This window comes from Hylobates moloch, unplaced genomic scaffold (assembly GCF_009828535.3).
Source record: "Hylobates moloch isolate HMO894 unplaced genomic scaffold, HMol_V3 SCAFFOLD_6, whole genome shotgun sequence".
NCBI lineage: Eukaryota > Metazoa > Chordata > Mammalia > Primates > Hylobatidae > Hylobates > Hylobates moloch.
In genome coordinates, this window is record NW_026652281.1 from 111,924,003 (window position 1) to 111,940,637 (window position 16,635).

Here is a 16,635-nt window from a genome sequence, read left to right on the forward strand (position 1 = left end):
AGGGTAATGAAGAATAAGTATAATTTAAGTCTATTCTTCTGATTTGGGTGGAAGATTATAAGCACACAATTTTCCTGACTCTATAATGAATCTAGTATCTAAAGGGTTGTAAATCATCCTTAAAGTTGTCGCTTCCTTAATCCCTGAGAAGATACTAGTGGTCTTCAATTGCACATTGCACATGTTTACTCTTTTGCTGCCTTTTTTTTTTTTTTTTTCCAAACCATGTTTACCGCTGTTGTCCAGGCTGGAGTGTAGTGGTAGCACAATCATGGCTCACTGGAGCCTTGCTTGACCTCCTGGGCTCAAGCAATCCTCCTGTCTCAGCCTCCCAAGTAACTGGGACCATTAATGCCTGGCTAATTTTTTGGTTTTTTGTAGAGACAGGATCTTGCCACGTTACCCAGGCTGGTCTCGAACTAGGCTCAAGCAGTCCTCCTGCCTTGGCCTCGCAAAATGCTAGGATTACAGGTACAAGCCATTGTGCCTGGCCTACTTTTGTTTCTTAAAAAAAAAAAAAAAAATCATTTAGCCGGCTGACACATGCAAAATTTTAGTAATTGTAGATCATTATCAAATTTATATTTTGAAAACAGTTATAAGATACCTGTATCTATTGGTGCCATTTTTTCTCTTTAACTGATAGGCATCTCCCTGATCATTTGCTTGCATTTGTTGAATAATATCAAGTAGAAATGAAAGGTTTTTTTTTTTTTTTCTGAGACAGAGTTTCATTCTTGTTGCCCAGGCTGGAGTGCAATGGCACAATCTCGGCTCACTGCAGCCTCTGCCTCCCAGGTTCAAGCGATTCTCCTGCCGTAGCCTCCTGAGTAGCTGAGTTTACAGGCATGCACCACCACGCCCAGCTAATTTTGTATTTTTAGTAGAGACGGGGTTTCTCCATGTTGGTCAGGCTGGTCTCAAACTCCAGGCCTCAGGTAATCCGCCCGCCTCGGCCTCCCACAGTGCTGGGATTACAGGCGTAAGCCACTGCACCCACCCTGTTTTGTTTTGTTGTGTTTGGAGACACAGTTTCACTCTGTTTCCCAGGCTAGAGTGCACTGGCATGATGTACATACAACCTCTGCCTCTCGAGTTCAAGCAGTGCTCATGCCTCAGCCTCCTGAGTAGTGAGTGAGTAGCTGGGATTACAGGCATTGCCACCATGCCTGGCTAATTTTTGTATTTTTAGTAGAGATGGCGGTTTCACCATGTTGGTCAGGCAGGTCTCAAACTCCTGACCGCAAGTGATCTGCCCGTCTCAGCCTCTCAATGTGCTGAGATTAAAAGTGTGAGGCCGGGCGTGGTGGCTCACGCCTGTAATCCCAGCACTTTGGGAAGCCTAGGCGGGTGGATTATGATGTCAGGAGATCCAGACCATCCTGGCTAACACGGTGAAACCCTGTCTCTACTAAAAACACAGAAATTAGCCTGGCGTGGTGGCACCTGCCTGTAATATCAGCTACTCAGTAGGCTGAGGCAGGAGAATCACTTGAACCTGGGAGGCGGAGCTTGCAGTGAGCTGAGATCGTGCCACTGCACTCCAGCCTGGGCGACAGAGCAAGACTCTGTCTCAAAAAAAAAAAAAAAAAAAAAAAGGAAAACAAAAAGTCTGAGCCACTGCAGCCGACCTGAAAGTTTCTTTTTTTTGAGACAAGGTCTCACTATGTTGCCCCTGTTGGAGTGCAGTGGCATGATCAGGGCTCACTGCAGCCTTGCTTTCCCAGGCCCAAGCAATCTTCCCACCTCAGACTTGCAAGTAGCTGGGACCACAGGCATGTGCCACCACCCCTGGCTAATTTTTGTTTTGTTTTTTTCAGAACAGTCTCACTCTGTTGCCCAGGCTGGAGTGCAGTGATGTCGATCTCGGCTTACTGCAACCTCTGCCCACCCCCCGTGCTGGTTCAAGTGATTCTCATGCCTCAGCTTGAGAGTAGCTGGGATTACAGATGCATGCCACCACATCCGGCTAATTTTTTGTATTTTTAGTAGAGACAGGTTCACCATGTTGGCCAGGCTGGTCTCAAACTCCTGGCCTCATGTGATCCACCCACCTTGGCCTCCCAAAGTGCTGGGATTACAGGCGAGAGCCACTGTGCCTGGCCTGTGAATTGAAGTTTCTTAGTGTTTGGAATAGTTTAAAACATTTTTTATTTGGAAATTTCTGGGTTTTGAAATGTATATGGATTGGCTGGGCACCATGACTCATGCCTGTAATGCCAGCACTTTGGGAGGCCGAGGCAGGTGGATCATTTGAGGTCGGGAGTTTGAGACCAGCCTGGCCAACATGGTGAAACCCTGTCTCTACTAAAAAAAAAAAAAAAAATACAAAAAATTAGCCAGGTGTGGTGGCGGGCGCATCTGTAATCCTAGCTACTCAAGAGGCTGAGGCATGAGAATCTCTTGAACCTGGGAGGGAGAGGTTGCAGTGAACTGAGATCGCGCCACTGCACTCCAGCCTGGGCAACAGAGTGAGACTTTGTCTCAAAAAAAAAAAAAAAAAAAAAAAAATATATATATATGGATTAAAACTAGAGGGACAAGGATGGTTGTTTAGAGGTAACATCTTGACCATGTTACCTAGTAGTTTTTTTAGTTCAGTTAGTTGTGTAAATGGACATGTGTCATCACAGTTGGCACTAAAAATAGCAAGAGGGTTATGAGATATTCAATACTGGGTTAGTAAGTCAAGTCACAGTCAAAATATGCTGCTTTGGAAAACAGGTTAGTTTACTGAAAGTGATGTATTAGAACACAGACTATAGTCATTTCTTTCACCTGTCTAATAGATAAAACCTTCCAGCCTCACACCTGTAATCCCAGCACTTTGGGAGGCCAAGGCAGCAGATCACCTGAGGTCAGGAGTTCGCGACCAGCCTGACCAACATGGAGAAACCCCGTCTCTACTACAAATACAAAATTAGCTGGGAGTGGTGGCTCATGCCTGTAATCCCAGCTACTCAGGAGGCTGAGGCAGGAGAATCGCTTGAACCCAGGAGGCGAGGTTGTAGTGAGCCGAGATTGCGCCATTGCACTCCAGCCTGGGCAACAAGAGTGAAACTCCATCTCAAAAAAAAAAAAAAAAAAACTCCCCCCAGGACAGACTTGATGTGAATTTGCTATAAATATATTGTGGCGGAGTGGGGGTGGTGCACACCTGTAATCCCAGCACTTTGAGACGCCAAGGGAGGCAGATCGCTTGAGACCAGGAGTCCAGGAGTTTGAGACCAGCTTGGACAACATGGCGAAACCCTCTCTATGAAAAATACAAAAGTTAGCTGGTGGGGTAGTGTGTGCCTGTAGTCCCAGCTACTAGCTACTTGGGAAGTTGAGGCACAAGATTCGCTTGAACCTGGGAGGAGGTTGCAGTGAGCCGAGATCACACTACTGCACTCCAGCCTGGGCAACAGAACCAGGAACTGTCTCAAAAAAAAAAATACATATATATAAAAAATATATATTCTATAATTACATATTCTATATTAATATAATATATAATATATAATATATATAATATAGAATATATATTATACATGTAAGAAATATTTAAGCCAGTTAGAATTGTCTTGTTAATGTGTTCTCTTAAAGGGGAGTTGGAAATAAAGTATCTTGAAGACAGCTCTGGCCTAAGTGGCAGATCTCTGGACTCTAGTTCCAGGTTAGATTCCAACAAGGTTAGTGACCTAGGACGAAATATGTTTCCTGAGTCTCAGTTTTGTTACTTAAAATTAAGAAGTTTGAGTTTGTGATTTAAAAAATCTATAACATTAATCCCATGATTCTTTTTATTATTATTTTTTGAGACAGAGTCTCGCTCTGTTACACAGGCTGGAGAGCAGTGGTGCGATCTTAGCTCACTGCAACCTGTCTCCTGGGTTCAAGTGATTCTCATGCCTCAGCCTCCCGAGTAGCTGGGATTAGCACGCACCACCACACCCAGCTAGTATTTGTATTTTTAGTAGAGACAGAATTTCACCATGTTGGCAAGGCTGGCCTTGAAGTCCTGCCCTCACGTGATCCACGCGCCTCAGCCTCCTAAGTGCTGGGATGACAGTCATGAGCCACTGCATCTGGCCCTAATCCTGTGATTCTAAGCAGTATTCAAATTGTGTTAATTTCAAAAATTAAGGACTTATTTCCATTCACTTCTGCGTGGCCTCATCCAGTTCCATGGCTTCAAATACTGTGTATTATACATTCTATAAAATGCTGAGGACCCATATCTCTCCCACCTCTATTTGTAGCTGTTATTTCCTGGACGTCTAGTAGGCACCTCAAATATCACATGACTGAAACAAAATCAATGACTTTCTCTATTTCCTCCACCAAATCTGTTGCTCCCATGTCTTTCTCATCTCCATAAATTCACCACAGTCCACAGTAGCTCTGTTGAAAACCTGGCAGTCTTCTTTTATTCCTTCCTTTTCCATCATAGCTCACATCCAGTTTATCTATTGGCTCTTTGAGAGCTGCTTCCAGAATACAGCCAGAATCTGATCACTTCTCAGTCTTCACTGTTTAAGCCACTGGTGGTTTTCTATGTCTTTTAGGCTGAAATCCACATTCCCTACCTGCAGCCCACATCCAAACAATTTACAGGGGGATTCCTAACCCTCCTTGGTGTCCATCCTGTCACTTATTAATTAGCTCAGGCCTTCTTACCCTTGGCATGGACTGCCAGACCCTCCAGTCTCTATCTCTCTTCAATGCTTCTCACAGCTACCACAGGTGGGCAGCAAGCCACAGGGGGCGTGGGGAGCATAAACTCATCTTGGAGTGTCACTCGTTGGTTTGCTTTTTTTTTTTTTTAAATCAACTATGTTGAGGTAAAATTTACATACAATGTCATGTACAGTTAAAGGGTATAGTTCTGTGAATTTTGAAAAATGTGCTAATCTATTCAATGACCACTAAAATCAAGATACAGAACTTTTCCATCATCTTTAGGTGTAAGAAAGTAAAATAGTACAGAGGCAAGTAAAGTAAAAATGTGAGCCTTTCTCCAACTCCATTATTGCTTTCTGCAAAAACAACTCAAAATGGCCAGGTGCAGAGGCTCATGCCTGTAATCCCAGCACTTTGGGAGGCCGAGGTGGGCGGATCTCCTGAGGTCGAGAGATCAAGACCAGCCTGACCAACATGGAGAAACCCCATCTCTACTAAAAATACAAAATTAGCCGGGGTGGTGGCGCATGCCTCTACTCCCAGCTACTTGGGAGGCTGAGGCAGGAGAATCGCTTGAACCCGGGAGGCGGAGGTTGTGGTGAGCTGAGCTCGCACCATTGCACTCCAGCCTGGGCAACAAAAGCGAAACTCCGTCTCAAAAAAAAAAAAAAAAAAAAAATTCAACATTTCTGTATGTGTTGCATGAGACAATACATATACATTTTTTGGTGCCCAAACTCTCGAATAATGTTCTCAATCTTGACTGTACTTCAGAATTACCTGGGAAACTTAAAAATTCCCAGTGTACAAGAAGCACTCCAGGCCGATTAAATCAGAACATAGGGGTGGAACCCAGGCTTCTATTTTATTTATTAATATTTTAGAGATGAGATTTATCTGTGCTACCCAGGCTGGAGTCATCATAGCTCACTGCAGCCTCAAACTCCTGGGCTCAAGTAATCTTTCTGCCTCAGCCTCCCCGGCTCAAATGATTCTCCCACCTCAGCCTCCCAAGTAGCTAGAACCACAGGCGTGCCAGCACACCTGGCTAATTATTCTGCTTATTTTTTGTAGAGGGTCTCACTATGTTGCCCAGGTTGGTCTTGAACTCCTGGGCTCAAGCCATCCTCCTGCCTCGGCCTCCCAAAGTGCTGGGATTATAGGCATGAGCCACCATGCCTGGCCCTTTTTTGGTTTTTTTTGTTTGTTTTATTTTTAAGCTTCCCAGTGCAAGCAATGTTGAGAACTAATCTTTTGCCAAAGTATTTTTAGCTCTTCGTTCTCTACTAGGTTAAAACCTACTGGGTCTTCAAATCTCACCTCAGAGTTCACTTCCTCAGGAAACGTTTTTTCTGAATCCCTCTCCAAAGGTGGACTCTCCTTGCTGTATTATACCTACTTGTGTTTTTAGTCAAGTCTATTATTATTATTATTTTCTTTGCAGAGACGAGGGCTACGTTGCCCAGGTCTTGAATTCCTGGGCTCAAGCGATCCTCCCGCCTCAGCCTCCCAAAGTGCTGGGATTTCAGGCATGAGCCACTGTGCTGTCTTTAGTCATCTCTGTTTCCCGGGCTAGACTGTGAGCTCCGCAGGATCTAGAGCAAGCCTGGCATACGACAACACATAAATAAATGAGTGGATGTATACGTTAATAAAGAGCGTGTGGCCGGGCGCGGTGGCTCACGCTTGTAATCCCAGCACTTTGGGAGGCCGAGGCGGGCGGATCACGAGGTCAGGAGATCGAGACCACGGTGAAACCCCGTCTCTACTAAAAATACAAAAAAAATTAGCCGGGCGTAGTGGCGGGCGCCTGTAGTCCCAGCTACTCGGAGAGGCTGAGGCAGGAGAATGGCGTGAACCCAGGAGGTGGAGCTTGCAGTGAGCCGAGATTGCGCCACTGCACTCCAGCCTGGGCGACAGAGCGAAACTCTGTCTCAAAAAAAAAAAAATAAATAAAGAGCGTGTATGGCGAAAGTTGCCGCATTATTTGGCGCAAATTAAGGCAAACATCAGCCTGTCCAGGATGCCTCTTTGGCTCTGGCGCGAAGCACCCTCTCGGGCCGGCGAGGCTGAGGCGCTACGCTCCATCTCACTAATCAGCGGGGCGTGGTGCGGAGTCCGGGAAGACTGGGCGGGGCGAAGGCATCACCTTTCGATGCGGCCGGCGCTATGCGCCCTCCAGTCGAGGTGGGGCGCTGTGGAAGAGCGGCAGCTTCCGGTCGGCTTTTCTCTTCCTTCGGCTGCCGGCGCCCGCACGTCCTGTTTTCGTTGGCCGCGCTGGGATGGCCGCCGCAGCTGTAGCTGCTGCTAGTGCTTAGCGCTGGTCTTTGCCCGGCGCTGAGGGCAGCGCAGTCTCCTTGTTTGTACGGTTCGCCTGTGCGTGGTACTGAAGGGCACCAGCATTCCCGCGGTCGGCAGCATGGGTCGGGAGTCACGGTGAGGCAGAGCGCCGAGCGGGCTAGCGGGCGAGCGGCTTCTCGGAGTCGGGAAAAGAGGCGGGAGTTGAGGTAGCCGCCGGGCCAGGCCTGGCGCGGCCCCACGTGCAGCCAGCGCTGCCCCGCGGGCATTGGAAGGGCTGGGGGACCTCGGCTGAGGGAATAGTTGTGCTTGGGCCAGGAACGGCTTCCCCTGCACTACCATCGGAGGGTTCGAGCCCCTGGAGCGGGAACAACCCTCCAGGACGTTAGTGATTGGGCACCACATCCCGCCACTTCAAGGGAGCCTGCCCGGATTACTTCAGTCAGAAGTGATTCCAGTTGGATTGCTTATTGCTTCGCGTTTCCAACATTTCCTCGACTCCTGTCATTCTGTATTTTAGTTCTTTGTGCGCGTATGATCTTTTCCCAAGTTACTTGAAAGGAGCGTGTGGGCAGACATTTTTACCGCATCGACAGCACTGTACACGACTAGGCTTTTACTGGGCTACGATAAATACTTGTTGCGTGGGCATTTACTTCGCAAATAGATTTCGTATTTAAGCAGGTAACTTTGTTACCTGCTTTGTTACCTGCTTTTCTGTCCTTTTGAAGTTGTGGACTGTGAGCTCTTATTAGATCTCATTAGATCTCATCACAACTTTAGATTGTTGATAGATTGTTAGGAACCTTGAGATTTTTATGTTAAAAATGACTATTTGCTATGTATTTAGCAATGACTGAAAGATATTTTATGTCTAGGAACAATGAAGGCTTTTGTTTTTAGTGCCAACAGTTCTTTGTTGAGGTACAATTAACAATCAGGGAAATGGACAAAACGTAAGGGTAAAGCTTGATGAAATTTAGCAAATATATAAACCGTGTAATCGTCACCTGGATGAAGATAAAAAATATTTCTTTAACTACAGAAAATTCCTGTGATGGTGTTTTAAATCTCCTGAAGGCTGTCCAGACCAGAAATCTGGAAGTGATATTTATTTGACTCATTCTTCTCTCTCACTGCCCACAGCCTGTTAGATTCTACATCCTTTCCCCATTCTGGTTGTCCCTGACTTAATTGAGGCCCTAATTATTTATTGTCCAGACTACTACACCTGTTTTAAATTGATTATTCTCTGAATTGATTGTCTTCCTCTGCTGCTCTCCTAATTGTTAGATCCCTCACACTACGGCCAGAGTGACACTTCTGAAGTAGAGATAAGATCATGTCATGCCCCTGACTTAGTCTCCATTGGTTCCTACTGCTTCCAAGATGAAATTTAAACTCTATGACAGCCTTCAAGGCCCTTCACAAGAAGGTCCATTCTAGCCCGTCAGCCTTCTCCTTTACCTCTCTGCTGTGCATGGCCTGTGCTCTAGGTTTGTTCAGGGAAGCAGGAAAGGCTCAGAGGTGGGAAGGCGCAACGTGTTAGAGAAATAGCTAAAAAGTCCAATTTTTCTGCATGTGTAGATTTCATGAAGGGTTTTTATCTTTTTTGAGAAGTAGTAGGAGGTAGGTCCTGAATAGGACTTGGGCCCAGAAAGTGGGTGGATTGTAGATTTTGAAGATCAGAATTTGTTTGTGAACCTTTGAAGATTTTGAGTAAACAGTGTGTAATAGAATCAGAATTCTCCTTACAGCAATGAGTAAGACTTAATGGAAAAGTAATAGAAACGGGAAGACCACAGTCTTTGAGAATCTCCTAGGTAGATGTGTCTGATATAGAATAGTGACAGTTGAAACTCTGTGGAGGTGATATAATGTGAAAGGAATTACAGAGGTGAAATTGGTATTACTTGGTTGTTTTTTTGTTTTTAAGACAGGGACTTGCTCTGTCGCCCAGGCTGGAGTGCATTGAAACAATCTTGGCTCACTGCAACCTATGCTTCCCACGTTCAAGAGATCCTCCCACCTCAGCCTCCCGAGTAGCTGGGACTACAAGCGTGTGCCACCACGCTCTGCTAATTTTTGTATTTTTTGTAGAGACAGGGTTTCACCATGTTGCCCAGGCTGGTCTCAACTCCTGAGCTTAAGCTCTCTGCCCACCTTGGCCTCCCAAAATGCTGGGATTACAGGCATGAGCCGCTGTGCCCAGCCCATTGGTGTTTTACTTATTGTATCGAATGAGAGCAAGAGAAAAATATTGATGATAACTAATGTTTTGAGCCTAGTGACTGGAAGTTGGTATGATTAATGGTTTGGGGAGAGAAGGGTAACAAGTTTGGGTTTCTACAGGTTGAACTTGAGGTACTTGAGAGATAATCAGATGCATTCATCTCCTAGTGATCTTATTTAGATTTATAGCTTTAAATAGCCTTTATACACTAATGGCTGTCCAGTTTATATTTCTAGAGAAACCTCTTCCTTGAACTCCAGGCTAATATTTCAACTACATACTATATATCTCCACTTGGATACCTAATCTGATCCACCTTCTCCCTAGATCTATTCCTCCCTCAGCCTTTCCATCTTAGTAAATGGCAACTGAGTGATTTCTCTCTTGCTGTCACACTTGACAGTTAATCATTAAATCCCATCAGTGCTAGCTTCAAGATATCCAGATTTTGATATTTCTCAAAATCTTTCCACCTTCCATTTTGATCTATGCCACCACTATCTCATGCCTGGATGATTGCTATAGTGCTGGTCTTTGCTAATCCTGCCTGTTCTTTCTCCTTTTGTCCTTGCCTCCCTTTGTTTGGTTTGTTCTTCTCTCAGCAGCCAGAATAATACTTTAAAAACATTAGGCCAGGTGCAGTGGCTCACACCTGTAATCCCAGCATTTTGGGTTTACATTAAGTGGGAGAATTGCTTGAGCCCAGGAGTTCGAGACCATCCTGAGCAACATAGCAAGACTCCATCTCTACAAAAATAAAAATAAAAATAAATAAATAGGTGGGCATAGTGGCACACGCTTTTATGCTTTTGGTCCCAGCTACTTGGGAGACTGAGGTGGGAGGATGCTTGAGGCCAGGAGGTTAAGACAATCCTGAGCAACATAGTGAGACACCATCTCTACCCAAAAAAAAAAAATTAGTGGGTGTGGTGGTGTGCGCCTTTGGTCTCAGCTACTCTGGAGGTTGAGGTGGAAGGATTGCTGGGGCCCAGTAGGTCGAGGTTACAGTGAGTGGCAATCGAGCTGCTGCATTCCAGCCTGGGCAACAGAGTGAGACCTTGTCTCAAAAAAGAAATAAAAAAAAATAATAAAAAGGCTGCATGCGGTGGCTCATGCCTGTAATCCCAGCACTTTGGGAGGCTGAGGCAGGTGGATCACCTGAAGTCAGGAGTTCCAGACCAGCCTGACCAACATGGTGAAACTGCCTCCTCTACTAAAGATACAAAATTGGCTGGGCGTGGTGGTATAGGCCTGTAATCCCAGCTGCTTGGGAGGTTGAGGCAGGAGGATCTCTTGAACCTGGGAGGCAGAGGTTGCAGTGAGCTGAGATGGTGCTATTGCATTCCAGCCTGGGCAACAGAGTGCGACTCTGTCTCAAAAATAAATAAATAAAATAAAATAAAAATAATTAGCTGAGTGGCCAGGCGCAGTGGCTCACGCCTGTAATGCCAGCACTTTGGGAGGCTGAGGAGGGTGGATCACGAGGTCAGGAGATCGAGACCATCCTGGCTAACACGGTGAAACCCCGTCTCTACTAAAAATACAAAAAAAAATTAGCCTGGCATAGTGGCGGACGCCTATAGTCCTAGGTACTTGGGAGGCTGAGGCAGGAGAATGGTTTGAACCCAGGAGGCGGAGCTTGCAGTGAGCCGAGATTGCACCACTGCACTCCAGCCTGGGCAACAGAGCGAGACTCCGTCTCAAAAATAATAATAATAATAATAATAATAATAATTAGCTGAGTGTGGTGACGCATGCCTGTAGTTCCAGCTTCTTGGGAGGCTGAAGTGGGAGGATTGCTTGAGCCCCGGAGAGTTGAAGTTGCAGTGAACTGTGATCACACCACTGCACTCCATCCTGGATAATAGAGTGAGGCCTGTTTCTAAAAATAAAAATAAAAACATTAACAAGGTTGTGTCACTCCTCTGCTTAAAGTCTTCCAGTAGATTTTCATCTTCGTATAAAAGACAGAGTCCTTATATAATGGCCAGTAAGGCCTTCCAGGTTTGGCTTCCCTGCTGTTTTTCTGACCTTGTCTTATGGCACACGGTGTCACTCTTTCAACACTAGGCACAACTGGCATCCTTGCCGTTCCTTGAACGCACCAGTCAAGCTTCCTCTTTAGGGACTTTGCATTTGTGCCTTTTGCGTGGAAAATTCCCTGTATATCTGCATGGCTCCTTTATTTCCTCCAAGCCACTGTAACAAATGTCATATTTATATTGTATATAAACATATTATATACAGTGTTTGTTTCTTCACTTGTCTGCCGTCTTTTCCTTTACCAGAATGTAAGCTGCCTGGAGCTCAAAGGCAGGAGCTTGGTCTGTTTTGTTCACTGTCCTTGCTTCTCTTTCAAGACAGATTTTCCACCTCTACATGTGTCTGTGCTGAAGCAGAAGGGTTCATTTTTTCCCTCCTAATTTTAGAAAAATTCATAAAAAGTTCTTTGAGTGTTAAATTTGTCTGCTGAAATTATTTTTAGGAAAAATTAATAAAATATAATAGAAGCTAATGGTGTTTGCTGAACTTAATCTTTGACTTATTATTGTTCTAGCCACTATCGAAAACGATCGGCATCCCGGGGTCGCTCTGGAAGTCGGTCTAGAAGTCGCTCACCCTCAGACAAAAGAAGTAAACGTGGAGATGACAGACGGTCTAGAAGTAGAGATAGAGATAGGAGGAGAGAGAGGTCTCGTAGCAGGGATAAAAGAAGATCTCGGTCACGGGACAGGAAGCGTCTGAGGTAAGAGATTAATTAATTTCCAAAGGACCAGTGATAAATTGTGCCTTCTCAGCTATAGCAGGCTTCTTGAAAAGTATGTTTTCAACTGGAGTTCGGTGGCCCAATTGCAGGCCCTTTTCTTTATCCCCAACTTGTTTGATTAGACCCAGAAGGATGTGCCTACAAAGACTCTATCAAACAGTTTTTTTTTTTTTAATGTCTTTTTTAAGACAGACCCTCACTCTGTTGCCCAGACTGGAGTGCAGTGGTATGATCTCAGCTCACTGCAACCTCCACCTCCTGGGTTCAAGTGATTCTCGTGCCTAAGCCTGCCAAGTAGCTGGGATTACAGATGTGCACCACCACACCTGGCTAATTTTTATGTTTTTAGAAGAGATGGTGTTTTGCCATGTTGGCCAGGCTGCTCTCGATCTCCTGGCCTCATGTGGTCCTCCCACCTTGGCCTCCCAAAGTGCTGGGATTACATGTGTGAGCCACCGTGTCCGGCCGTTAAACAGTGTTTTTAGTTTGGAAACTTTAGGCTGTATTTCCTGTAACCCAAAGATATCCCTTGAAGCCCTCTGAGGGACATAGAAAATGAAGTAAAAAGTAAAGCAATAAGTTATATTCAAGAGGGTTCTATTCCAATTCTGCTGCAGGAGAGCTGACCAAGGTGTTAATTTTCCTTCTTTTTTTTTTTTTTTTTTGCCACCCTTGTTGAAATTTGTAAAATTTCCTTCCTCTCTCCCTACTTCCCTCCCTTCCTTCCTCCATCTCTCTCTTCCTCCCTCCCTATCTCCTTCCCTTCCACTCTCTCTCCCTTCCTCCCTCACTCTTTCTCTCTCTCTCTCTGTTTCTTTCTTCATTTTGCTAAACAGTGTGTTTAGAGCAGCCTCTAAAGCAGACAGAAAAAGGAAACAAAGCAGACCCTCTCCAAGCCTCTTAAACTATTTTAATGAGCTGTCATAGATTTAAACTAAAGAGCGCCTTAATCTTTTTTTTTTTTTATTAATTTATTTTTTTTTTTGAGACAGAGTCTCACTCTTCACCCAGGCTGGAGTGCAGTGGCACGATCTCGGCTCACTGCAACCTCCGCTTCCCGGGTTCAAGTGATTCTCATGCCTCAGCCTCTTGAGTAGCTGGGATTATAGGCGTGCTCCACAACGCCTGGATAATTTTTGTATTTTTAATAGTGACAAAGTTGGCCAGGCATGGTGGCTCACACCTGTAATCCCAGTACTTTGGGAGGCCAAGGTGGGTGAATCACGAGGTCAGCAGTTTGAGACCAGCCTGGCCAACATGGTGACACCCCGTCTCTACTAAAAAAAAAAAAAAAAAAAATTGGCGAGGTGTGGTGGTGCATGCCTGTAATCCCATCTTACCTGGGAGGCTGAGGCAGGAGAATCGCTTGAACCCAGGGGGCAGAGGTTGTGGTGAGCAGAGATCATGCCATTGCACTGTAGCCTGGGCAAGGAGCAAAATTCTGTCTCAAAAAAAAAAAAAATTAGCCAGCATGTTGGTGCATGCCTGTATTCCCAGCCGCTCGGGAAGCTGAGGCAGGAGACTTGCTTGAACCCAGGAGGTGGAGGTTGTAGTGAGCCGAGATGGTGCCACTGTACTCCAGCCTGGGTGACAGATCGGGACTCCATCTCAAAACAGAAAAAAAGAAAATAATCTGTGCACACCACACCCAGCCAATTAAAAAAAGCTTTTCATAGAGATGGGGGTCTTAACTGTGTTGCTAGTGGCCTCCCAAAGGGTTGGGACTACAGGTATGAGATACCATACCTTGCCCAGTTTCTCATTAAAATAGGAAAGGAAGACAAGGTTGTGTTGTGAGTGGATCACAGAAAGAATTTAACTTTATCCTTTTCAGACATTGGAGTACATTGGTGTTACATAGGATTCAGGGAAAATATTCATCCGTGACAATGTGGGTAGTGCTAACTAATTCATTTTCACATTTCGTGGCCCTAGGAACAATTTCACACAATTAATTCAAGTACTTAAGTGAAAATGGTTATTTAACATTTGTTCTTTGACTTCTGGGTGTGAAAGTAGAATCACAAAATTTTAGAGCAAGAAGGATTTGAAAGATGTCTAGTGAAGTCTCCATATTTTATAGATGATGAAACTGAGACCCAGAAAGTTGGAGATCTGACCTGTATCATGTCATTAGTTACCAGGAGTAGCAGGATAGAAATTCTTGCCTCTTCATCTTCAGATCAGTGATCTTTTAGTAGACCCATTATGCCCATCCTTATACTTAGGTTTAGGCTATCTGAAACTAGATATTCTATCTTAGACCATCGATTTTCAGCCGATGTTAATTACAGATTTATTATGTTTTTTTTCACAAACATCTTTATGAAATCAGTATTCTCTGGCCCGGCATGGTGGCTCACGCCTGTAATCCCAGCACTTTGGGAGGCTGAGGCAGGCAGATCACCTGAGGTTGGGAGTTCGAGACCAGCCTGACCAGCATGGAGAGACCCCATTTCTAAAAATACAAAATTGGCTGGGCATGGTGGCACATGCCTGTAATCACAGCTACTCGGGAGGCTGAGGCAGGAGAATCGCTTTAACCCAGGAGATGGAGATTGTGGTGAGCTGAGGTCGTGCCATTGCACTCCAGCCCGGGCAACAAGAGCAAAACTCTGTCTCCAAACAAACAAAAAAAAATTGGCTGGGCATGGTGGTGCACATCTGTAATCCCAGCTGCTGGGGAGGCTGAGGCAGGAGAATCACTTGAACCCAGAAGGCGGAGGTTGCAGTGAGCTGCAGTTGTGCCACTGCACTCCAGCCTGGGTGACAGGTGTGAGACTTTGTCTTTAAAAAAAAGAAATAAATAAATGAGTATTCTCATTTTTTTCATTGAACACTTATAAGACTTGGCTTTACTTCATTGAGACCTCCGCCTTTAATAATGGTAGTGATTAAGATTCTTTCAATGTGGGACAGAATCCTGATCTGAAATAGTAGCTCCATTTGGTCATAGAATAAATGAAAAGTGTCCCCCTTTCAGACGTTCCAGAAGTAGAGAGAGAGACAGAAGCCGAGAGCGAAGAAGATCTCGAAGTAGAGACAGGAGACGCTCAAGGAGTAGAAGCCGGGGCCGGCGATCCCGATCCTCCAGTCCTGGAAATAAAAGCAAGAAAACTGAGAATAGGTAATGTTATCATTGGGCTGCATCTATAGTGCAGACTGGGGACTGCTTCCCTTCTCTGCGCCTTTCTTTTTTTCCTTTAAGTTTATATTTATAGAGAATTAACTGCATTTGCTCCTACCATGAACTGTTGGCAGTGTTTTATTTTAATTGGTTATAATGTTTATAATTCAACTGGAAAGTAATAGATTCTGTCAGTTTTAACATTCAATACATTGTATTCTTACTTAATACATACTATTGATCAGAAATGTATTTTATAGACATCTTTGTAGAAACTCTGTCATTTTCTTTTCAGATAGGGTCTCACTCTGTTGTCCAGGCTGGAGTGAAGTGGCAGGAACATAGCTCACTAACCTTAAACTTGTAGACTCAAGCAGTCCTCTCACCTAGGCCTCCAAAAGTCCTGGGATTATAGGTGTGAGCCACTCTGCCCATTCTGGAAGTTCTATTTCAATTAAAAACGAAATATAAATTCAGAAAAAGTGAGCAAAATATAAACATATAGTTTATTAAGGTTGGGCGCGGTGGCTCTCGCCTGTAATCCCAGCACTTGGGGAGGCCGAGGCAGGCGGATCACGAGGTCAGGAGTTCAAGACCAGCCTGGCCAACATGGTGAAACCCCGTCTCTACTAAAAATACAAAAATCAGCTGGGCGTGGTGGCACATGCCTGTAATCCCAGCTACTTGGGAGGCCGAGGTGGGAGAAATGCTTGAACCAGAGGTGGAGGTTGCCATGAGCTGAGATCGCACCATTGCACTCCAGCTCTGGGCAACAGAGCAAGACTCTGTTTCAGAAAAAAACAAACAAAAAAACATGTAGTTTATTAAGTAATTATAAAACAAACATCATATGCCCACCATCAAAGTCAAGAAATAAAACATTGTCAGTATTGCATAAGTCCTCCATTTATCTTCTCTAACCTAAGTCTCTACCTCGTAGGTGAAATCACTGTTGACTTTTGTGCTAGTAATTTTTTTCATTTCCTTATAGTTTACACCTGCATTTGCATCTGGAAAAAAATAATTTAGATTTATGTTTTCTTTTTATCTTTACATGAATGGAGTCATGTGTTCTTTTGTGTCTTTGCTCAACATTGTTTGAGATTCACATGTTACTTATAGCAGTAGTTCGTTTTCGTTGCTGAGTAGTATTCTGTGGTATAAATATCCCATAATTGTGTGTGTGTGTGTGTGTGTGTGTGTGTGTGTGTGTGAGCAACAAGGCTGTTTATTTCATCTGGGTGCAGGCGGGCTGAGTCTGAAAAGAGAGTCAGCGAAGGGAGGTTGGGGTGGGGCCATTTTATAGAAAAGGAAGATTAGAAAGAGGAAAGACTCAGCGACGCTTGGCGTTGGGACTGAGGGGACAAGTGGGAGGGAAAGAAGGAAGATTTGGGACGAGTTGCATGGGAACAGAGACTAGGGAGGGACCGATGTGTAAAAGAATGTCTGGATGTCAGGCACCTCAGACCGTTTGCCCATTTTATGAATTGGTGAGATGTTCCTTGGGCTGGTCGGTCTGAGGACCCGAGGTCGTAGGTGGATCTT

The 16,635-nt window shown here is 44.8% G+C and overlaps 1 protein-coding gene across 2 annotated transcripts in view; it reads left to right on the plus strand.

Annotated features, from left to right (window-relative positions):
- Positions 1-6,924: 6,924 nt before the first annotated feature.
- Positions 6,925-16,635, plus strand: part of DDX46 (DEAD-box helicase 46) — a 75,202-nt gene continuing 65,491 nt past the window's right edge. The window contains exons 1-3 of one of the 2 annotated variants that reach the window (XM_032157941.2): positions 6,925-7,101; positions 11,754-11,942; positions 14,947-15,090. In XM_032157941.2, coding sequence (XP_032013832.1) covers positions 7,085-7,101; positions 11,754-11,942; positions 14,947-15,090 — 350 coding nt within the window. In that variant the 5' untranslated portion in view covers positions 6,925-7,084. The remainder of the gene's footprint in view (positions 7,102-11,753; positions 11,943-14,946; positions 15,091-16,635) is intronic. The other variant, XM_032157940.2, reaches the window with a different exon arrangement.